This window comes from Physeter macrocephalus, chromosome 7, assembly GCF_002837175.3.
Source record: "Physeter macrocephalus isolate SW-GA chromosome 7, ASM283717v5, whole genome shotgun sequence".
Classification (NCBI taxonomy): domain Eukaryota; kingdom Metazoa; phylum Chordata; class Mammalia; order Artiodactyla; family Physeteridae; genus Physeter; species Physeter macrocephalus.
The window spans coordinates 67,835,764-67,861,403 of NC_041220.1; the positions used below are offsets into that span (position 1 = coordinate 67,835,764).

The 25,640-nt window shown below is 39.3% G+C and overlaps 1 protein-coding gene across 4 annotated transcripts in view; it reads left to right on the forward strand.

The window, feature by feature from the left end:
• CXCL13 (C-X-C motif chemokine ligand 13) overlaps nucleotides 1-25,640 on the forward strand; it is a 186,911-nt gene that overhangs the window by 53,265 nt on the left and 108,006 nt on the right. For 2 of the 4 annotated variants that reach the window (XR_008617833.1, XR_008617832.1), the window contains 2 exons: nucleotides 4,634-4,753; nucleotides 5,283-5,839. The exons of 1 other annotated variant lie outside the window; for it this stretch is intronic. Coding sequence is in view for 1 of the 3 variants with exons in the window: in XM_028491951.2 (XP_028347752.1) it covers nucleotides 4,634-4,753 (120 nt within the window). In the remaining 2 variants the exon portion in view is untranslated. Of the gene's footprint in view, nucleotides 1-4,633; nucleotides 4,754-5,282; nucleotides 5,840-25,640 lie in introns of those variants that run through there. One more of the 4 variants, XM_028491951.2, reaches the window with a different exon arrangement.

Below are 25,640 nucleotides of genomic sequence, written 5' to 3' on the forward strand. Positions count from 1 at the left end.
CAATCCTAAAATTTATATGGAACAACAGAAGACCCATAATAGCCAAAGCAATACTGAGAAAGAAGAACAAAGCTGGAGGCATCACACTCTCTGATTTCAAACTCTACTACAAAGCTACAGTAATCAAAACAGTATAGTATTACCATAAAAACAGACACATAAATCAATGGAACAAAAGAGAGTACCTAGAAATAAACCCACTCATGTATGGTCATTAATTTATGACAAGGGAACCAAGAATATAGAATGGGGAAAGGACAGTCTCTTCAATAAATAGCGTTGGGAAAACTGAACAGTTACATGCATAAGATGAAACCAGATCACTATTTTTACACCATACACAAAAGTTAACTAAAAATGGATTAATGACTTGACTGTAAGACCTGACCATAAAACTCCTAGAAGAAAACATAGTAAGCTCCTCAACATTGGTCTTGGCAATGATTTTTTGGATTTGACACCAAAAGAAGAACAAGTGGGACTACAACAAACTAAAAAGCTTTTGCACAGCAAAGGAAACCAACAAAATCAAAGGCAACCTACTGAATGGGAAAATATATTTGCAAATCATATACCTGATAAGTAGTTAATATCCAAAATATATACAGAGCTCATAAAACTAGCAAAAAAAATCCAATTCAAAAATGAGCAGAGTGGATTCTAAACAATATGCTACTAAACAACCAGTGGATCACTGAAGACATCAAAGAAAAAAAAAACCTGGAGACGAATGAAAACACAATGATCCAAAATCTATGAGATACAGCAAAAGCAGTTCTAAGTGGGAAGTTTATGGCAATACAAGCCTACCTCAGGAAACAAGAAAAATCTCAAATAAATAACCTAACCTTATACCTAGAAGAACTAAAAAAAGAACAAACAAAACCCAAAATTAGTAGAAGGAAGGAAATCATAAATATCAGAGAAGAAATGAAAGAAACTTAAAAAATAATAGAAAATGTCAATGAAACTAAAAGGTGGTTCTCTAAAGGCTAAAGGTTTATCAATTTTCAGACTCATCAAGGAAAAAAGAGAGCATAAATCAATAAAATCAGAATTGAAAAAGAAGTTACAACCAAACCCACAGAAATACAAAGGAACATAAGAGATTACTATGAACTATCTGAAAAACAAAAACAGAACATAAAAACAGAACTAGAAGAAATGGACAAATTCCTAGAACTGTACAGTCTCCCAAGACTGAACCAAGAAGAAATAGAAAATATGAACAGACTAATTACCAGTAATGAAATTGAATCAGTAATTGAAAAAGCTCCCAACAAACAAAGGTCCAAGATCAGATGGCTTCACATGTGAATTCTATCAAACGTTTAGAGAAGAGTCAACACCTATCCTTCTCAAACTATTCCAAAAAAATTTAAGAGGAAGGAATGCTTCTGAACTCATTCTACAAGGCCAACATCATCCTGACACCCAGACCAGACAATATCAGGCCAATATCACTGATGAACACAGATGCAGAATTCCTCAAAATATTAGCAAGCTGAATCCAACAATACATCATAAGAATCATACATCACGATCAAGTGGGATTTATCCCACAGATGCAAGAATTTTTCAGTATCTGCAAATCAGTTAATGTGCTACACCACATTAACAGATTGAAGAATAAAAATTATATGGTCATCAACAGATATAGAATAAGTTTTTGACAAAATTCACACGAATTTATGATAAAAACTCTCCAAAAATTGGGTATAGAGAGAACATATCTCAACACAATAAAGGCCATATATGATAAACCCACAGCTGTCAACATACTCAATGGTGAAAAGCAGAAAGCATTTCCTCTAAGATCAGGAACAAGTCAAGGATGCCCACTCTCACCACTTTTAGTCAACATAGTTTTTGAAGCCACAGCAATCAGACAAGAAAAATAAAAAAGACTCCAAATTGGAAAGGAAGAAGAATAAAATTGTCATTGCTTGCAGATGACATGATACTATACATAGAAAATCCTAAAGACACCACCAAAAAACTACTAGAGCTCATCAAGGAATTCAGTAAAGTTGCAGGATACAAATTAATATAAAGAAATCTGTTGCATTTCTATACACTAACAACAAACTATCAAAGAGAAAAATTAGGGAAACAATCCCATTTATAATTGCATCCAAAGGAATAAATTACCTAGGAATAAATCTGACTTAGAAGCTAAAAGACCTGGACTCAGAAAACTCTATGACACTGATGAAAGAAATTGAAATCAGCACAAACAGTTGGAAAGATATACTGTGTTCATGGATTGCAAGAATTAATATTGTTAAAATGACCATACTACCCAAGGCAATCTATAGATTCAATGCAATCCCCATCAAAATACCAAGGGCATTTTTCACAGAACTAGGACAAATAATTTTAAAATTTGTATGGTATACAAAAGACCCCAAATAGCCAAAACAATCTTGAGAAAGAAGAACAGAGCTGGAGGTGTCATGCATTGTGACTTCAGACTACATTACAAAGCTACAGTCATCAAACCAGTATGGTACTGGCACAAAAACAGACACATAGATAAATGGAACAGAAGAGAGAGCCTAGAAATAAACCCACACACTTATGGTCAATTTAACTACAAAAGAATGCAAGAATATACAATGGGGAAAAGATAGTTTCTTCCATAAATAGTGCTGAGAAAACTAGGCAGCTACATGTAAAAGAATGAAATTAGAACATTTTCTCACACCATATACAAAAAATAAACTCAAAATGGATTAAAGACCTAAATATAAGACTGGAAACCATAAAACTCCTAGAAGAAAACATACGTAGAACACTCTGACATAAACTGCAGCCATATATTCTTTTGGATCTTTCTCCTAAGGCAGAGGGAAAAAAAACAAAAAAACAAATTGGACCTAATTATACTTAAAAGCTTTTACACAACAAAGGAAACCATCAACAAAATGAAAAGACAACCTATGGAATGGGAGAAAATATTTGCAAATGATATTACTGATAAGGGGTTAATATCCAAACTATATAAACAGCTCATATAACTCAACTTGAGAAAAACAACCAACCAAATTTTAAACTGGTCTTCTTTAAGAAGACCTGGATAGACATTTTTCCAAAGAAGACATACAGATGGCCAACAGATACATGAAAAGATGCTCAACATTTCTAATCATCAGAGAAATGCTAACCAAAGCCACATGAGATATTACCTTACACCTGTCAGAATGGCTATCATGAAAAAGACCACAAATAATAAACATTGGCAAGGGTGTGGAGAAATGGGAACCCTCAAACACTGTTGGTGGGAATGTAAATTGGTGTAGCCACTGTAGAAAACAGCATGGAGGTTCCTCAAAAACTAAAAACAGAACTACCATATGACCCAGCAATTCCACTTCTGGGTATATATCCAAAGAAAATGAAAACACTTATTCAAAAAAAATACATGCACCCCAATGTTTACAGACACATTATTTACAATAGCCAAGATATGGAAGCAACTTAAGTGTCCATCAACAGATGAATGGGTAAAGAAGATATGTTATTTATATAGAATGGAATACTACTCAGCCATAAAAAAGGATAAACTTTTGTCATTTGGAACAACACAGATGGATCTGGAGGGCATTATGCTCAGTGAAATAAGTCAGACAGAGAAAGACAAATGCCATATGTTATCATTTATATGTGGAATCTAAAAAAACCAACCAAACAAACAGAAGACCTGAGCTCTTGGAAACAGAGAACAGATTGGTGGTTGCCAGAGGTATAGGTGGGGGTGGGTGAAATGGGTGAAGGGGGTCAAAAGGTACAAATTTCCAGGTATAAAGTTATTAAATCATGGAGATGTAATGTACAGCATGATGACTACAGTTAATACTGTATTGCATATTTCAAAGTAGCTAGAAAAGTGGATCTTGAAGGTTCTCATCACAAGAAAAAAATTCTTTGTAACTATGTATAGTGATGGAGGTTGACTGGATACTGTGGTGATCATTTTGTAATATATACAAACATCAAATCACTGTGTTGTGCACCTGAAACTAATTATAATGTTATGTCAATTGTATTTAAACAAAAATTCCTTGGTGTCTTTGGAATCATATCTGGAAGCTTGCCCTAGATTCTGTTTCTCTCATCAGTTCTGTAAATCATTTCACACCCTTTTAAGTCCCTGTCTGCTTTGCAAGCAGGAGAAGTCTCAATTGTCTCTGCCTGCACTCTGAATGGATACACATGGTTACTTTTGGACTGAGATGCAACTTTCTTTTCCTTTTCACTTCTGAAACTCCAAAATGTTGTTCTGTGTGAAAGTGTTTAACTTCACTAATACTGATGACCATGTTGGAGTTTGAGGGAGGGCCCTGTGAATAGTAACCACTCTTCTTTACCTGAGTTCAGAACAGGTTGGGACATAGAGGAATTGATGATGTGGAGGTCAAAAAATCTCCTTTTTTAGCTGATAAAGCTGTTGGGAGAAATGCAATTTAGATTTTTGGTCAAAAAGACTTGCAAATACTGCACCCAAAGTTAAATTTACCCACTCAGTACAAGCTGAGCTGGACTCTGGCAGGTTTCCCTAACAAGGTCCAGCCCCTGAAAAGTTGATGGTGTAGAGGAGCACAACAGATGAGAACATATACTCTTCTTCCAGATGGGCATAGCAGAGAGAGAGAGAGAAAGAGGAGCATCTCCCACATCCCTCCCCGAAACTCAGTCACCAGAGTGCAATCTCCATTCTTCCAGTTTTCAGAAGGAGGAGCTTCCACTTTGGGTGAGTGTTCCCTCCATCTTCCAAAATGTATGTCTCAAAACTTCCCTTCAGTCATCTCATCCAACTAAGATTTAATTCTTTTCAATGGTTCTTATGCTTTTTTCTCCCTCTGATTTATCTTTCTGGGAATAAAAACAATAGTCTGTCTAAAATAGTTTTATAAAATCAGTTAATTCAGTCTTGATCAATGATAGGTATAGTGGATGATGTCCCATGTCACCCAGACACCTCTTCAGGAGTGAAGTACTTTTCACCTACTACTGAGAACACTTAGCTATCAGTCTTCATGTCTTGCCTGAAGAGAGTCACTTTGCCTGAGGGCACAGCCCCTTCCTAGAACAGTCCACATTCAGTGACTGATTATCCTACTCATTGATGCCTCTGCCCCCTTGATCCAACTGAGAACAACCATAAGGGGTCATCTCAGCTTCAGAGATTCCTGTTGAGTCTGGTGAGGTCTTTGTGTAACCATGCAGCGGTCCAAATTCCCTTTCTGCTGAATCCTTCTTTCTATCCATCCCTTCCACAGGTCTTCAACTTAAGAGCAACATTTAATAAACTTCCTGTACACTATTATTTGTCTCAGAGGCAGTTTCCTGGGGACCCAACCTGCAACAGTTAGTGCCAGGAATGATCCAGGAAAGTCAGTGCTAAGAAAGGATCCTGAAGCTGGGTTGTCACCAGCCAGCTGGCCAAAAGGACCCTGTAGTGAGCTGGATACTGCACACCCACCTCCCAAATTCACGTTCATTCAGAATGTCAGGATGTGACCTTATTTGGAAATAAGGTCTTTGCAGGTGGAATTAGTTAAGGATTGAGGTGCGATCATGGTAGATTAAGGTGGGCCCTAAATCCAGTGACAGGTGTCTTTATAAGTGAAGAGGACATAGAGGAGAAGGCCAGGTAAAGGTGGGATCAGAGATTGGAGTGATTCTGCCACAAGCTAAGGAACATCTGGAGCCATCAAAAACTGGAGGAGGCAAGGAAGCATTCTTTCCGAGAACCTTCAGAGGGGATATAGCCCTGCTGACACACTGATTTTGGACTTCCAGCCTCCATAATTATGAAAAAATAAATTTCTGCTGTTTTAAGCCATGCGGTTTGTGGTCATTTGTTACAGCAGCTCTAGGAAACTAGCACAGACCCCATCATTGATGATGCGTGGAGTACTGATAACCCCTGGCACAAGGCTGAATTATTAAAAGGTTGAAATTGTTAAAATGTTTGCTGATGGTGAAGTGGAAGGAAATGAACTAGCAGGTGCACTGGATCAGGTGTTTGAGAAGTATGGGGAAATACTAACCACATGTACAGTGGAATTAGGTGGCTCTTGCTAAATGCAATTGGTATTTTGGAAAAATAACAAGAAGTTGAGTGTTTAATCAGTAACTAAAAGCTAAGCCAGAGGCCTTCTTTACAGCATCTAAAGGCTCTTGTCTCCTTCACCAGAAGCCAGAGAAAACAGAGGACTAGGCTCTGGACTTAATCATAAATATAACAGAGCTCTGAAGAAGATTCACTTCTCAGCTAGGCAAGTATGCAATGCCAAGGTCAGGGTCCTAGTTGGGACAGAATGAGGTCATCTTCAAATCCCTGGATTCCTCGGAACCCATGATCCTGCAGAACTTATCCAGTCTTCCCCATTAATGGGATTCATGATGATGCAGAACCCCAACACCCCCGCTCCAGATCTATACTCAGTCAGTAAGTAGATTTCAATCACAACATAACCCAGCTGGGGATGTGCTAGGCTGGCTAGGCTGATTAGGGAGAAAAGGTACTCTACCCCAGAGGAAGTTTCTTGGGTGAGAAAGATGCCATATGGAATTCATATAAGTCTCAATGGAAGAATCACAATGCAGACTGCTAGGGTTCTGGACAAGGTCATTTACAGCAAGAACTGTACACTGTTTGAAAAACAGCTTCCGGCTTGCTACTGGGCCTTGATGTAGATGGAGCATCTGAATATGCTATACCAAGCAACTATGCAGCAATACTGCCCTTCATAAATTGGGTTAAACCAGAACCCACAAATCTTTAGATTGGGTAGATGGAATGGTACTCCAGGATCAAGCAAGAACAGAGCTGAAGGACAAAGCAGCAAAACAGATAGCCTAGACCTCATCACTGTTGCACCTAGTGTCTTATCCTCAGGTCACACCCTAGGCAGCATCAGGGTCCCTTATGACCAGATGTAGAAGTAGGAGAAAAAAGATGTCAATCCTTTGAAGAGTTTCAGCTGGCCTAAACTGATTCACAAGATGGCACAGAGGAGACACTGTCTACCAAAACATTGAGTATGAGCTAATGAGAAGGGAATCAGCATCACTAAGAAGTTCAGTGGTGGCTGCCTTGTAGGCCAGAGGTGACAAATGGAGATGCCACTACAGGACTGGCACCACTGAGAGCAAAGAGCATGATCAGATTCTGAAACAGTAGAGGCAGGAGATAGTGCATAAGCTTCAGAAATCTAGTGGACACAATCATTGTAATCAGCAGCCTGGTCAGAGTGGCAGCCAGAGGATTGCAATCTGGCTCAAAGAGATCTGAACCATGAGGACACCCTGTGCAATGTGACATGGGCCCACTATATAGATGACATCAGGCAAGAAATTTATTAGAGAGAGTGCCTATCAGGGAAAATGGCGCAGCAGCCGGGTGAGGCTGAGAGAGCCATTAGGCTGCATTGCATGTCTAACTCCAGAGGAAAGAAGTAAGGTTGAATGGAAGCTTCTTAGACTGAGTGCAACTCTAAGGAAAGTTTGGCAAGACCACTGCAGAGTCCTTGAGCCACTTTACTTCCCTGCTTGTCCTGCCAGAGTGTCCAGTGTGAAGAAGATCAAGGGTTATTTGTCCCAGATAGTGGGGAAAGGATGGCAGCTCCACTATTGACTTGGCTTTGGGGGAATTTCAATTCCATGCACATATATTTCAAGAACAAATTAACCTGGTTGTGGAATTCATTAGACAGTGGGGTTGCTTTTAATCATCATCTGGCATCTCTTTAAACTGAATGGCTTGCTTGGGATTTAATCAGGCAATAACAAAACGATGATAAAAATCACAACTCAGTTTTTTTTTAATATTACATAACTTGAGACAGAGTGATTCCAGATAAATTAAAATTGGGCAGCACTCTTCTTTTGGATGAACCCTATTAATCAAGTATATTTTATAATTATTGTTTATTTGATCGTCAAGCCCTAAGGGTGAGTTAAAGATTTTAATTTCCTGGGAAATGTATGCCAAAGTATGAAATCAAGAAGACTGCTATAAAAGGCAAAGGATATCTAAAATGATGGGGCTACCACAACTAGTCAGTTCATAAATAATATTTGTATGATTTTACAGGCTGGTTGCCAGTAATTATGTCAGTTACTCCTACTAAGGAAATATCTCATTCCAAGATATTAAAGTTAGACCTTACTACAGAAAATCCATTAACTTCATCATAACTTTATAGAAGTTTGATAAAAACTCATTAATCAAATTGTATAGACCTGGAATATCTTTGGAAGGATACTCTATTGGAGGGTCATGGCCATCAAGATTATGAAGTAGATTAATAGTGTTTGTTGTGTTAGAATTTGTTTACTATATCAATGTACTAATTTTAAAATTATAATCAAAATCAAAGCTATAAGTCATAGTTGGTACAATTACCACTTTAAAATCACATAGTATTTTGATGCTATGATATACTTAATGTAGGAAGTATTGGATTTACATATGGACATATTTATATACTGTGGGTTCTGTTTTGTTAAAACCCGGACCTATCTCTTGGAGAGCCTTTCTAGGATAACATAACCATAGCTAATGACCCTTTCTAGGATAACCTAACCATAGCCAATGTGGAATGACCCAGGTTTGGGGAAATATGCCAAAGCACCACTAATTCCACAAGACCACACCATAGTAATCCTATGAGGCCACACCATGAGTCCACACCGTGTGGGAAAGACATTTCCACATTAACTCTGGGGTAAGAAATGAGATGTATTTTGGACTAGGGAAAGTGAAGAGGCTTGGAGTACTTCTGCTGGTGGGGGTGAGATACACGTGGAGACAGACAAGAGTAAGAGGAAACACCCAATCTCCTCCTGGTGTCAACAATGGCATTGTGGAAACACCCCTTCCTGAGCAGCTGGGATCCAGGGCAGCAGCATCTACAGTGGGCCTCCAAACTTAAGGGGGTAGGTCTGAGTTCTGGTCCTGCTACTGAGTGGCAAGACTGACATTTTGGACATGTAATTACTGTTTTGCCTTCCTGAATTTGAGAGGGGGACAGTCATGGGGGTCACCACGAGAGACCTGTGTCCAGCAGAGTGACAATTGATGAGCTCATCAGTTTAAGTAATGGAAAGAAGCAGCTTGCAATGGCCAGGTGAGGAGGAGAAAAATCTGAGATAATTAATCCAGGGTACATGTGAGATAGTACATTTGCAAATCGCTAGAAGTCAGTGTCCTCTTCCCTATTTGACAAAAAAACACACAAAACCCAAAACCCAAAACCAAAACAAACCTGTGGGGAATAGGCCAATAACTTTGCCTTTAAAGGGAGTGTGACATAGCTACAAGCTAGGGACCTTGATGGATTATCCTCTATAAGCCTCAAGTTCAGTAACTTCATAGGCTAGCAGGGAAAGCTTCCTCCAAAACAATCTCTGCTGGTTACTTGGTTCAGGAGCCCCATGGACTGAGATCTCATTCTGGGCAGCCCAGAGCAAGATATTTTAGCCTCCTGTGTCTGGGGTCTCCAACCCCATGTAGGAAACAACCCCATCAGTGCTAGATGAGCCATGTCCTCCCATTGGCGCCTGAATCTCTGACCTTTGAATAAGGCTCTAAGTTCCTGATAGGCAAATTACCAGGAGAGTCAGTTATCATACTCTTATCAACTGAGGAAAAATTATGCCTGTTACTCAAGGGATGCAAAACCTCTCCTAGCAGGCAACTTTGTCAGACAATTTTCATGAGGGGCTTTATAGAGCAAGAGCTGAGAGATATAGTAAGCAAACATCTCCCATGTTGCTGGAACAAAGAGAGTAATGGATTCCATTAGCCTGTTTTTTTTTTTTTTTAATACCATCCCTTGATGAAAGCTGAAGGCATAACACCAAAGTATAACACAGCAAATGTGATTGTGTGTGAGGCCAAGAAAATATTGTCCAAGTACATGAGGGTCCTATTCAATCTGAGGATGGAATGCACAATAACAAGAATTGGATGTGCTGCTTGACCTGTAATCAATTCTTCACAAACATCACTTTTCTCAATTAGTCTTTTGGAAAGAGGAAGCAGATGATTTGAAATTAATCTCTACTAAGGGTGTAGAGGGAATTGTTTTGCTTGTTCAAAGTTTATCCAATACTTTAAAGAACCAAATGAGCATGGGGTAAAGTTAATATCCAAAATTACAGTAATTAAGCAGATTCACTAAGCCCTCTGATCCAGATGAATCTCCATGTCTCTTTTGTTTGGGATAGACTTGGAGGTCCACACAGGCAAAGTCAGAGTCTCTAATGTCCCAAGTCTACTGGATAATCCATTATAAACTGGAACCAACTTCCTACATATTTAGACATTCAGGCTATAGGCTCTTTTTACCCACTTCTAGAAACTTATGTCTGGCAGTTTCTTTCAACTCCTGAAGGCCTGTTTGGTTTCAGGGATTATATCTGCCCGTTGGTATCTGGGTATTTCTGGCCAGAGGAACAGAAATCCTTCCCTTTTGCGATCCTTAGGGAATTCCTGAGGCAGAGCTGGTGATTACATAGATTCTGGAAAATGTTGCAGGCAAGAGCCAGCTCCACCCAAGAGAATCCCCTGTGCCATAGGGTCTGGGAATGAAGAAGGAGAGAGGATAGTATCTGTAGATTCAGCTGGCTTAGACTTTAGACTAGAGTAGATATTTAGCACTTTTGGTCTCAGCTCCTTAGCTTTGATAGAGATGTTGAATATGTCAGTTAGCCAGTCTCTCTGTTGGAAAAGTAGACTTTTTATGCCTGCTGGAGTTTACTGAACAGATTAATAACTCAACAAAAGACTGCTTTATATTTATATGGAGTCATCCATCAGAAATCTAACTCCAAAAGCTACTGTATAAAAAACCCAACCTAACCCTGGTTACTAGGAGAGACTGATTAGAAGTCCACATGAAGACAAGTATTCATCCAAATTAAGACAGCACTTTTTAAGATCCCTTTCAGATGACTCATTGGACCAGCTAAGTGGATGATAAAATAATGAGGTCTAGGATCCAAAGTTGATATCTCTCTATAGGAGAGATGCATTTGGACTCTGAGGGAGGTGTGGTCTTTAGATGGGTCCCCAGGGCAGTACTAGCTGTTGATTCTCTAAGTTGTAGGCCTTATAAGATGTGGAGGCACAGTGGTCAGGAGTGTCTCTCCAATCCTGGCTGGCAGTGTAGATGGGGAATGCACATAACTAGGCCCAAGGGTGAACTGCTGGGGCACACCCGTGGGACCAGGTTTAGTGCTTTGGCCAGGAGATGGCAGTGTCTAATCACACAGCAGAGCTCATGGAGCCCTGAGGCACCTTGGATGAATGGAACCACAACTGGGTAGCTTCTGAGAGGGCTTTCTGAGAAGAAATGACTAGCCATGACTGACTCATGCAGTCTTAGGACATCTTGTGTTCTACAGCTATGGGTAAAGATGCATAGTTCTTGGGAGGAGAGTGGCCAGGTTAATCTAATTGACCCAATCTGAGGCTGATTAGCAGAAAGAAGACCCCAAGAAGGGGAGGAGATGCTGAAAGGTTAAAGCAGATCAAGACACACCGGAGAAGAGGTAAGAGTTGGACCAACAGGTGTAGGTCTCAGAAGAGAACGAATCCCAGGGAGGCGAGAGAAAAGATGGGTTCTGTCAGTGGGGAAATTGTGGGGACCACATTTCAAAGCACCAGTGTGCATGACTCTGTTGACCTCTCCTCTCTCTCAAAATAGATTATGCCCCAAACATATACTGAGCTAACATAGCTGGCAACAGGTGGGCAAGACACAGATGGTCCCTACTCTCTTGGATCTGTTTTCTCATTAAGGCACGTGACCTCTTTTACCTCCCTTGGGAGGGGTGTTCCTTACAGTGGTTCAGCAATCCTACCTGTATGGGTCCCTCCTCTTTGGAGGCTGCTATTTTGCCAAAAGCATGATGATCCCTGGTTTATATGCACTGTTTTGGGGTCTGCTAAAATGGAAATGGTAATGGTAGGGGGAAGGCTTTTATGAGATAAGAGATACTATGTGCCATAGAAAGAAAATAACATGCTATACCGTAGCAACTTTGGTTCTAAAATATAAACCCAGTGAACTTCTAGGTGATTTGCCTAGAAACTAAACTATCTAAGAAAATAACTTACTAGAATAGTGGTTTATAATGATGAAACAGTGGTTTTAAATACTTATTAAATATAGTTTTACTTATTAAAAACACTAATAATTTATGGCCTTGGGTTCCAATTATTTTGCCCTATTGTCATACTAATATAATACCAATACTTATTAAAAATAGCGGTTTATACTTATTAAATGGTTTTAATATAACTCCATTTGGTAATCAGTGACTTGCTGGCACGTTCTAACACTGAAAACCTCATCTGGAGCATATGAGTAAATAACTTGTCCAAGGTAACTCAGGTCTGAGAGATGGACTAACTCTGGATCCCAGAACTCCTGATTTAGTCCAGAGAACTTTGTTCATACACCATGATACAGTCTAGTTTATGTAAGCAGAAATTGCACCCATGTACTCTTTCAGGTCCCATGGGTTCACACACTAAGCTGTAGGAGTTTTGAATGTTAGTAAACTCTCTGGAGCACTCCTTTGTGAGAAGGTACCTGATGGTGATCAGGAAACCAAGGTGAAGAGACCTGCTCTGTTGTGTCCATACAGAACCTTGCTCAGAGCAATGGGGCTGAAGAAATTGGTGCTCCATTTCCCCCTACTAGCCTGGAGGTTCTTCACTGGGTGTCATTCGAGACACCCAACTGTAGAACATGAATCATTCTTGAGACTAATCCAAAATACTGCAATGCCCATTGTGGGCACTGTTTTCTCCTAAAGACGTAAGACCAATCTTGACCTTCTTAGATATTTGTGTTTCAGAGCCAGATGGATGTCAGGCAAACAGAAAAGCCCCTGGGGAAGGATCCAGCACTAGGCAGGAAGCCAGACCATGGAACAAAATACTCAGCCCCCAAGGCCACAAGGAACTTTTCACTTGTAATGGAATTCATGATTAGAGGGGTCTTTGGGGGTATCCTGGTGGTAACTTTGGAAAGCCCTATAGTGGGGTCAGATCTGGGTAAAACATGCCATCAAGGGTCTCTAGTGTTTTGCTTTCATAATACCCTGTTGTCAAATATCCCTTGTCAAACTGTTGAACTCCCTTGGAGTCCTTAAGCCATTGGAGCAGCTCACATCCAGACAACATGGCATCCCTTATGTGCACCATTATGTTTTGTTTAAACAAAACAGCTTTAAACCAAAGGAATGACCTATTTTAAATATTGAGTTTAGAAGAATGGGCCATAGCATTTTCCAGATGCCCCATGGTACATGCCCTCAGCCACATATGACTTCACACCTGAGGGGGTATTTATGTTTTATTCATGCTGGCAGTGTGCTCCCCAGGCTCACACTGGACCTCCTCTGAGGGGCGTGGCTTTTGCCAGTCCAGGCTTTTTTCTACGTGCAGCCTGGAAGAGTTAAGGAGTTGTTTCTGGGGACAAATCTGAGAAGCATACAAATCCTTCTGCAAAGGTGAAAAGCTGGATGGTGGACTTCAATATTGCACTTCATGGTGGCTTTTCCTTCTTTTCTATCTGATGCTTCCCCTTATACACTCCTGTTTTCTGGGTGTAGGCAGTTTATATAGGAGGCAATCCCAAATCCTTATCTCAGGCTCTGCTTTTAAGGAAACCCTAACTAAGACACAGGCCCCAGCTTCAGGAGATTTAGGTCACTCAGAAAAACCTATAATTTTAGAAAGTGAGTGAGAGAAAATTACATCATAAGCTATAAAACCACAGTAAGGCATCATTTAGTAATGGAAGAAGACACCAGAGGTGAAAATAATTCTTGACCTCAGGGAACTTCCATTCAATGTTTTAAGTTTTCCTCCATTAGTGAAGGAATAGAAACATTGGCTTCTGACATGGACTGCACACTTTTTGCTGTTTGAGCCTTGCCATAATTCCTCATTTGGTGGACTTTTTTCTTATCATTCTTTTCAATCTTATAGGAGCCAATGAATCCTGGTGCCTACCTTGCCTTTGCTGCCCTCTACAGCTGCTCCTCTTTCATTTTTTTAAGGGGTGGCTTTTGCCTCAACCGTAAAGGAGATCTAAGATTATATGATGATTCTGATTGAGAGGCTGAGGGAGACTGTCTTAAGAAACTGGCATCCTGTTCAGAGGGTTCCAGTCCAACATGGTGACATCAGAGGCTCCTGAACTTACCTCCTCCCACAGACACACTAATCTACAGATACGCATGGAAAAATTCTCTCTGAAAAAAAATCCAGAAACTATCTGAGTGACTCCTACACTGAGGTGAATGAGAAAAAAAACCTACATCAAAAAGGACAGGCTGAGACATACTCACCATAAACTCCACCCCTGGCACAGTACCCTACAATCGGAAGGGAACTCCCAACTCCCAGCTTCTCCGTGAGGAGTGAAGGGTTTAGACCCAACATCTCACTCCCCAACTTTTAAGACTTCAACCTGGGGGGTGCCCCCACCCCCAAACACCTAGCTCAGAAAGCCAACAGGGCTTGCCTCCATGAGAAGCACCAGATTATAGAAAACAAAGAAACAGTTTTTAACAGGCTCCTGAGGACTCCCCATGGCTATCCCCCCTCAGGGCTCAGTACAGAGGCAGCAATCAGAAATGCCCATCTCACCGTCTTTCCCTGAAATAGGCCTATTTGCATATCTTAAAAGGTGCAGCCTGAGGGTCAAGCTCCTAATTTAGCCCACATCTAGGGTGACTGTGGTTCTCCCTGGAGACCAGGGAGGCCACTGGGAGCCATCTTTGGATCCTCCCTCTGCTCTGCTGCAGGTCACTAATATCTCCCTGAAAGAAGCATTTGCATGTGTCTGGAGCCCTGGCTTTTTTAGCTCTTTCCCAGAGGATGCAACCTTTGATCACATGGCTCTGGTAGCCAGTGGGGCTTGTGTTCATGGATCCCACAGGACTGTAGCAAACAAGAATCAGTTCTTAACCAGCCATCTACCTCCACCCCACCAGGACTCAGTGCAGAGGGAGTAGACAGAACCACCCAGCTCCCAGTCTTTCTCTGACAGAGGTCTACTTGTATACTTTAGAAGCTGCTGCCTAAGGGTCCAGCTTTCAATCAGCCAGCATCTAGTGTTGACTAAGATCCTCCCCCTGGATACTGATAAGTATTGGCACACCCTAAAGCACTGGGAGCCACAAAGACAAAGAAGGCAGCTTGGACCATCACAAATGTTTGAGAGATAACCAGGAACTAGGGCTGATAAGATTCATTTCCTACGTAAGGCCACTCCTTTAAGACTGGGAGAAGTAGCTATTTTATCTGAAGTGCAAAAACCAACACAGAAAGTCAAGGAAAATGAAGAAAGACAGGAATATGTTCCAAACAAAAGAACAAGATAAAACTCCAGAAACAGACCTTAATGAAACAAAGGTGATTTATGTGACAAAGAGTTCCCAAAATGGTTATAAAGATGCTCACCATGTTAGGAAAACAATGCATGAACAAAATGAGAATTTCAACAGAGATAGAAAATATAAGAAAGTACCAAACAGAAATCACAGAACTGAAGAATATAATAATTGAACTGAAAATTTCAATAGAGGAGGTTCGAAAACAGACTAGATGAAGCAGAAGAAAGGATAAGCAAACAGGAAAACAGGGCAGAGGAATTCATTTAATCAGAGCAGGAAAAAAAAGAAAAAAAGAGTGAAGATAGTTTAAGGGACCTATGAGACAACATCAAGTGGACCAACATTCGCATTATAGGGGTCCCAGAAGGAGAAGAGAAAGAGAAAGGGCAGAAAACGTACTTGAAGGAATAATGGCTGAAAACTTCCCTAACCTGGGGAGGGAAACAGACATCCAGATCCAGGAAGCCCAGGGAGTTCAAAATAAGAAAACACAAAGGGATTCCACTAAGGAATGTTATAATTAAAATGACAAAAGTTAAGACAAGGAGAGAATCTTAAAAGTAGCAAGAGAAAAACAACTTGTTACATATAAGGGAACCCCACAAAACTATCAGCTGATTTTTTCAGCAGAAACTTTGCAAGCTGGAAGGGAGTGGCATAATATATTCAAAGTGCTACAAGGAAAAACTCCCAACTGAGAATACCTTACATGGCTTTAGAATTGAAGGTAAGATAAAGAGTTTTCCACACAAGCACTAAACCAGCCTTATAAGAAATATTAAAGGGACATCTTTGAGCTGAAATTAAAGGACACTAATTAGTAACAGAAAAACATAAAATCTCATCAGTAAAGTAAATATATAGTTACATTCAGAATATTCTAATGTTGTAATGGTCGTGGTAAATCACTTACAAACCTAGTATGAAGATTAAAACACAGGAATAGTAAAAATAACTATAACCACAATAATCTGTTAATGGATACATAAGGTAAAATGATATAAACTGTATCATCAAAAACATAAAACATGGAGGGGGGAGAGTAAAGATACAGAGGTATACTATGTGTTCAAACTTAACTTGTTATCAGTTTAAAATATACTGTTACAAATAGAAGGTATTTTATATGAGCCTTGTGGTACCACAAGTAACAATCTATAGTAAATACATAAAAGATAAAGAAAAAGAGATCTAAGCATACCACTACAGAAAAATCATTAAATTACAAAGGAAGAGACAAAGAGGAAGAAAAGAACAAAGGCATTACCAATAGCCGGAACAATTAACAAAATAGCAACAGTAAGTCCTATGATAATTACTTTTAATGTAAATGAAGTAAATTCTCCAGTCAAGTGACATAGAGTGGCTAAATAAATTTCTCAAAAGACCCAACTATGTTGCCTGTAAGAGACTCACTTCAGATGTAAGGACACATAGAGACTTAAAGTGAAGGGATGGAAAGAGATATTCCATGCAAATGGAAACTGAAAGAAAGCAGAGGTAGCTATACTTATCAGATGAAATAGACTTTATAACAAAGATTGTAATAAGAGACAAAGAGGGTCATTTTATGATGATAAAGGGGTCAATCCAATAAGAAGATATAACATTTGTAAATAAGTATGCACCCAACAGAGGAGTACCTAAATATGTAAAGCAAATATTAACAGATCTAAAGGGAGAAATAGACAGCAATACCAAAATATTAGGGGACTTCAATACCCCACTTACAGCAATGAATAGATCATTCAGGCAGAAAATCAGTAAGGAAATATTGGACTTAACACTTAACTAGACGGACTTAATGGACATTTACAGAACATTCCATCCAAAAGCAGCAGAATACACATTATTCCCAACTGCACGTGGAACATTCTCCAGGACAGATGATATGTTAGGCCACAAAATAAGTCTTAATAAATTTAAGAAGATTGAAATATCAAGCATGATATGCCGATATGTTAATGAAAAATTGCAAATATGTGGAGGTTAAACAACATGCTACTGAACAAACAACTGATCACAGAAGAAACCAAAAGAAAAATAAAAAACCCTTGAGATAAATGAAAATGGAAATGGGATTCAGCAAAGGCAATTCTAAGAGGGAAGTTCATAGCAATAAACGTATACATTAAGACATAAGAAAGATCTCAAATATCCTAACTAACACCTCAATGAACTAGAAAAACTGAGCTCAAAGTTAGTAGAAGGAAGGAAAAAACAAAATCAGGCAGGTATAAATGAAGTAGAGACTACAAAGACAATAGAAAGATCAATGAAACTCTGGTTCTTTGAAAAGATAAACAAAATGCACAAAACTTTAGCTAGATTTATAAAAGTAGAAATGAAAGAGGACACATTACAACCAACAGCACAGAAATACAAAGGATCATAAGAGACTACTATGAAGAATTATATGCCAAAAAAAATTGGTCAACCTAGAAAAATGGATAAATTCCTAGAAACATACAAGACTACCAAGACTGAATCATGTAGAAACAGAAATCTGACCAGACAAATAGCTACTAAAGAGACTGACTCAGTAATCAAAAACATATCCCAGAAGAAAAGTCCAGGAACATATGGCTTGAGTAGTGAATTCTACCAAACATTTAATTAATGGAATTTTATCATATTCTTTTTATATTTTTATTATACATTATATAAATATATAATTATGTATTATTTATTATATTTAATGTAATATAATTATATACTATTTATTATATTTTATATTATATAATAACATTATAACTATAATAATATAATCAATGAATTATTTTAATGATATTAATGTAATTAAAACCAATCCTATCAAACTCTTCCAAAAAATAGAAGAGAAGGGAATGCTTCCACACTCATTTTATGAGGCCAATATTACTCTGATAACAAAATCAGACAAGGGTACTACAAGAAAAGAAAATTACAGGCCAATATCCCTCATGAACATAGGTGCAAAAATCCTCAACAAAATGTTAGGAAACCTAACTCAAAAGCACATTAATAGGATCATACACCATGATCAAGTTGGATTTACCCCAGAGATTCAAAGATGGTTCAACATTTGTAAATCAATCAATACAATACACCACATTAACAAAATAAAGGATAAAAATTATATGATCATCTCAATAGATGCAAAAATGCATTTGAAAAATTCAACATCCATTTATGATAAAAATTCTCAACAAACTGGGTATAGAGGGATTGTACCTCAACATAATAGAGATCATATATGACATCCCACAGCTAACATCATACTCAATGGTTAAAAGCTAAAAGAGTTTCTTATAAGATCAGGAAAAAGACAATATGTCCACTGTTACCACTTTTATTCAACATAGTATTGGAAGTCATATAGTAGGAAAGGGTGATGGTGGAATTCGAACTCTTGCAATCTTAATCCAGAGCTCCTGGCCAGAACAATCAGGCAAGAAAAAGAAATAAAAAGCATCCAAATAAGAATGGGAGAAGTAAAACTGTGTCTATTTGCAGATGATGTGATATTTTATATAAAAACCCTAAAGACTTCACAAAACAAAAACAAAAAAACAAACAAAAAAGACTTCACAAAAAAACTGTTAGAACTAATAAACAAATACAGTAAAATTGCAGTGTACAAAATCAACATATAAAACCAGTTATGTTTCGATACAGACAACAATCAGAAAGAGAAATTAAGAAAACAATCCCATTCACAATTGCATCAAAAAGAATAAAATACATAGGAATAAATTTAACCAAGGAAGTGAAAAATCTGTACACTGAAAACTGTAAGGTACTGATAAAAGAACCTGAAGAAGATACAAATATGTGGAAAGATATTCCATGCTCATAGATTAGAAGAATTAATATTGTTAAAATGTCCATACTGTCCAAAGCCATGTACAGATTCAATGCAATTGCCATCAAAATTTCAATGACATTTTTCACAGAAATAGAACAAACAATCCTAAAATTTGTATGGACCCACAGAAGACCCATAATAACCAAAGCAATACTGAGAAAGAAGAACAAAGCTGGAGGCATCACACTCTCTGATTTCAAACTATAGTACAAAGCTACAGTATTCAAAACAGTATAGTATTGTCATAAAAACAGACACATGGATCAATGGAACAGAATAGAGCACCTAGAAATAAATCCACTCATGTATGGTCATTAATTTATGACAAAGGAGTCAAGAATATAGAATGGGGAAAGGACAGTCTCTTCAATAAATGGTATTGGGAAAACTGAACAGCCACATGCAGAAGAATGAAACCAGATCACTATTTTACACCATACACAAAAACTAACTGAAAACAGATTAATGACTTGAATGTAAGACCTGACCATAAATCTCCTAGAAGAAAACATAGACAGTAAGCTCCTTGGCATTGGTCTTAGCAATGATTTTTTTGGATTTGACACCAAAAGAAAAATAAACAAGTAGAGCTACAGCAAACTAAAAACCTTCTGCATAGCAAAGGAAACCATCAAAACAATGAAAAGGCAACCTAGGGAATGGGAGAAAATACTTGCAATTATATTTGATAAGGGGTTAATATCCAAAACATATATAAAGAACTCATAAAACTGAATGGCAAAAAATAATAATTCAATTCAAAAGTGCACAGAGGAACTGAACAGAAATTTTTCTGAAGAAGGCATCCAAGTGGCCAATGGGTTTGTGAAAAGGTGTTCAATATCACTAACATTCAGGGAAATTCAAATAAAAACTACAATGAGATATAACCTTACACCTGTTAGAAGGGCTATCACCAAAGGGACAAGAGAAACGAGTGTTGGTGAGGATGTAGGGATAAGGGAACCCTTGTGTACTGTTGGTGACAATGTAAATTGGTACAGCCACTGTGGAAAACTCTGGAGGCTCCCCAAAAATTAAAAATAGAACTACTGTATGATCCAGAAATTTGACTTCTGGGTATATATGTGAAGAAAATGATATTGCTATGTCAAAGAGATATCTGCACTCTCATATTCATTGTATCATTATTCACAATAGCCAAGACATCAAAACAACCTAAGTGTCCATGGACAGAAGAATGGATAAAGAACAAGTGGGAAAACATACAATGGAATATAGTTGACCGTTGAATAACATAGGGGTTAGGGTGCCAAACCCCTGCAGCCAAAAATCCATGTATAACAGTCAGTCCTCTGTGTCCACTGTTTTGCATCCATGGATTCAACCAACTTACAGATTGTGTAGTACTATAGTACATTTTTATTGAAAAAATCCACATATAAGTGGATCAGCACAGTTCAAGCACATGTTTTTCAAGGGTCAACTCTTACTCAGCCACAAAAAAGAAGGAAATCCTGACTTTTGTGACAGTATGGATGGACCTGAGGGTATTATACTAAGTGAAATACAGACAGAAAGACAAATACTGTATGATATCATTCACATGTGAAATGTAAAAAAAAAAAAACAAAAAAAACTAATAGAAACAAAGAACAAATTGGTGATTGCCGGAGGAGGGGGGGTAGGGCATGGGCAAAATGTGTGAAAGTTGTCAAAAGGCATAAACTTTCAGTTATAACATAAATAATTCCTGGGGATGTAATACGCAGCATGGTGACTATAGTTAATACTGCTGTATGGCATATTTGAAAATTGCTAAGGGAATAGATCTTAAAAGTTCTCATAACAAGAAAAAAATGTATAACTATGTGAGATGATGGATGTTACATAAACTGATTGTGGTAATCATTTTGCAATATAAACATATCAAATCATTATGTTGCATACCTTAAACTAATATAGTGTTATATGTCAATTATATCTCAATGAAATTGGAGAAAAAAACAAAAAGAAACTGGAACCCTGTGCGGCCCTGGGAATGTCCCCTCAGATCTCCTTTCATGAAAGAACTTACCATGGAGCTCTGAGGAAAGCAGCTGCTGACAGCCTCTCTGCAGTGCCTTTGGGATCTAACCCAATATTGGAGCAGTTCCCAGCCAATGAGTTAGTACAGTGAAAACATAAGGGCCTGCCTGGCCATTTCTGACCAACTCCACAGGGGGTAATCTTTGCTCCAGAGCCCCCTTGAGTTGCCCAAGACATCTCTGGCTATGTAATGTGGTGCAAAAACCTTCCGTGGCCAATCCTGTTTCCTCCCCTTCATTTATCACAGGTGTTACCCCCCAATAAGCCTCTTACACTCCTAATTTCACCTCAGCATCTCTTTCCTAGAGGATCTGAACTGACCCAATTGGTACAAAGAATGGTCTGAGAAAGCAAGATATGTTTTTGGGACTGGATCCCTCATTTCCCAGCTGGCAATGCGAACCCTATCCTGGTTGTTATGTGAGACATGGATAATCTATGGGTGTGGGGGGGATGGGCAAACTCCAGACCAAGGGCCAAATTCCACCTGTTTATTGTTGTTTTAATTTGTATGGAAAAGTCTATTTTACCTTCAGTTTTTTTTAATTAATAGACTTTTTTGGGTGCAGTTTTAGGGATACAGAAAAATTGAGCAGAAATCCCCTCACCTCCCCCCAGGTTAGCCTTATTGTTAACATCTTGCATTAATGTAGTACATTTGTTACAACTGATGAGGCAATATTGATTCGATATTATTAACTAAAGGCCATAGTTTACATTATGGTTTATTTTTCTTCTGCGTGTTCAATGGCTTTTGACTAATGTATAAACACACGTATCCACCATTATATTATGACACATAATAGTTTCACTGCCCTAAAAATCCCATGTGCTTTATCTATTCATCCCCATATCATTGGCAACCACTGATCCATAGTTTTGTCTTTACCAGGGTCATATAGTTGGTATGATACAACCACCTGTGTTTTTTTTTAAGTTGTATTGGATCTCAGCCACGTGCATTCCTTTATATATTGTCTATTTTTGCACTACAACACGAGAGTTGAGTAGTTGCTATAACTACTCAATAATAATAGGCAAAATATTTTCTATTTTTGCTATTTTTGTACTACAACAAGAGAGCTGAGTAGTTGCTATAACTACTCAATAATAATAGGCAAAATATTGTCTATTTTTGCTACTTTTGCACTACAACAAGTGAGCTAAGTGGTTGCTACAGAGACTGGTCTCAGAAGCCCCAAAGCTCCAGCCTTTTACAAGGAGTCTCCTGACTCCTGTTCTATGGCACAAGGTGGCAGCCCAGTTGCTAAAATTTTCTCCAGGTTAACTTAGTGGAATGTTTTAGTAGAGGAGAACAGTCTGTCCAGAGCAATCATTCAATTGTTTGAGAAGCAGGCATGGGTAGGTACGTACAGAAGAAAATGAAAATGAGGACAATAGAACTGGCTGACTGGTACTAAATCACATTGAGCCACTAGACAGAGAGAGGAACAAGCTGAAGCAGTTAACAAACCATTAAAATAAAGTGTGGAGGCCAGAGAACTTCTTCAGAAGCTTCCAAAAAGCCCTATTTCCTAAAGTGAAAGAGCAAAAGAAGTGGAAGACCAAACTCTGGATTTAATAGTTAGAGTTGCTGAGAAGCAAAGTTGACTGAATGCTCAACTGAGGCAGGTCTCTTATACCAAGGTCAGGGCCTAGTTGGACAAACTTGGAACCATTAGTATGGGATGGAACTATGTTACTCATACTGCCCTGAACCCTTAGAGACTGCAGATGTGGCTAGCTCACCCTTCCCTTTCCTATAAAGAGAGTTACCTCTTACCCTAGCCCCCACCCTCACCCTCCACAAGGCAGCAGAAGCTCTACCATAAGATCTGCCCCCATTTTCCTCTGGCAGCCAGGCTGATACCTGGGGTTAAGCATTACACATCCAGGTAGATATGGGCCAGCAAGAATTGGCCAACATGAACCAGCAGGGGTCAGGAGAGCACTCATGGTTTTGGATTTGAGTGCGCTTGACCTAGGGAACCAGGACATTAGACCAGATAAGGGAGAGTTTTTTGACTTGGTGGCACTACTGCTGATACTGGATTTAACACCCTGGCAAGGGCTTCCGGGGATGAAGCAAATTTAATGCTATGGTGACTCCTAGAAGCCTGGAAAATGCAAGGGACCATGCTGAGCCAAGTTGAAACACCTTAATTGCAATGACAGACAGTAGAAGAAGGAACTAAAAAAGCCCAAGGACATGGGTATACTGGATTAAATGTATTTTGTGATGATAAAAGACCTACCATGGAATGATGTTCCATGGGACAGCCCAAAAGACACTCATTCACCAAGGTCATTAGGAATGTACTGGCAAGAGGGTCACCAGCGTCAATAAAAAGTTCAACAGTCACTTTCTTCTGAAGGCCAGTTGCAGACAGTAGGAGGTGCATTTAAAGGTCTTGGCTCATTTCTAATAATGGAATGGTGGAGCTCCTGAAGCAAAAGAAGCCAGGTGGCAGCCCTCAACCAGCAAAAGCCAGGGTGTCATGATTATTATAAAGCCAGATAAGGCTGGAATGGCAGCCAAGTGGAAATGACCTCCAGAGAGTTCTGAGATGTGTAACATCTCACAGAACGCAGCATTCATAGAAGCAATATACATGAGAATCAATGAGGGCATTGATTAATACGTATAATAAGAAGAATGAACAAGTGGATGACAAGAAGGCTGAGAGTGGTTACCCCGATAAAAAGTCATAATGTCTTGCACTGTCCCCAGACTGAGCCAAAATTACTCTGCCAGTTGATGTTTGTTAACCTTTGTCATCTGCCACCCCAGAAATGACATGATGGGCATACAGATAGAGGGTCCACAGTGGCAGAGATGGAGGCCATGAGTGGACCCAGCAATGTGGACTCTCACTGAATAAGGCCAATCTAACTACTGGTGCTTCTGAATGTTCAACCTGCCAGCAACATAGACCAACGCTGAGCCCCTGATACAGAGCTCTTTTCAAGGAGACCAACCAGCCATTTGGAGGCAAATCAATTACACTTTAACCCTTCGGTCTCAGAAAAATGAGTGAATCACTCTCACAGGAATAGCCACTCCTGATATGGGTTTGCCTGTCTTGCCCTCAGCACCTCGTTCAGCATCACTATCCAGAGTATTACAGAGTTCCTGATCCATACAACACAGTATCTGACCGAGGTCTCCCATTACAGTGAAGGGGGTATGGGAGCGAGTCATGACCATGGGATTCCCTAGTCATATGGCGCTGTGCCATCCAGAATCAGCTGGTCTCAGAGAGCTTTGGAAAGGCCTGCTAAAGGCAGAACTGAGGTACCTTTCTCCAGAATACACTGTATATGTTATAGAGAGATTTCTAAATGGCACAGTGACTCCAACAGGGAGCACATTTGGACCAGGAGCCAAGAGTTGGAAGCAGAAATGGCTTTACTCATCATTATCCCCAGTATCTCACTAGGGAACATTATGCTTCTCATCCTCACAAATCTGGGCTCTACCATGTTGGAAGTCCTAGTCTCCAAAGTAGGCGCACTCTTACTTGATAATACAGAAAGGGTCCCAGTGAGCTATAAACTATGGTGGCCACCAAGGCACAAAATTTCTCCTTGGAGTACTCTCCAGTTGCTCACAGTGGTAGCTGGCTTGATAGTACGCACTTCACTGGCTACTTTGCTTCCCTGTTTCCCTTCCCCACTCTCCTACCAGGGTTCCATCTACCTCTCAAACGACTTGCATTCTAGCCTCATAGCCTGCTTTTGGGGGACCCCAAACTAAGGGACAGGCCTAGGGAACACAAGAGATGCTGCAATAACTCTTGCTCCTGTTTAGGAGCAGTGTTCTGTTAGACTAAAATCATTCAAAATCTAAACAAATCTAAAAAGTCTATACTCTATGAACCCTGAAACAAGAATCCCCAAATATTCTATTTACAGTTGTTCTGCTTTGGAACACAAAAATGTTCAGTGGTCACACGAAGATGACATGCAAGTGGTGCTTGATGATCTTGCTTCCCCATAAATTATTCCATTGATCCAAGAACATAGATGGTTATAGAAGGAACAGAGGAGATTCGGACTCAAGGCATTTGAATTTTACACAGGCCATGATCAGGGACCAAGAAACACATGGCAAAGACTCTCTGCTCACGATAAGATGGGGAAGGTAGCACCTAGCTCGGAGCAAGAAGAAAGTCTATTCTCTCTCTTTTTGTGCATGGCACGGCCAAGGGGGAGAGACATCATCTCCCTTGCAATCCTCTCAAGCAGAGACTGAGTGGTGATCAAATGTTAATGAAGCCAGGGAGATTAAGGGGAATACTGTGAAAATACT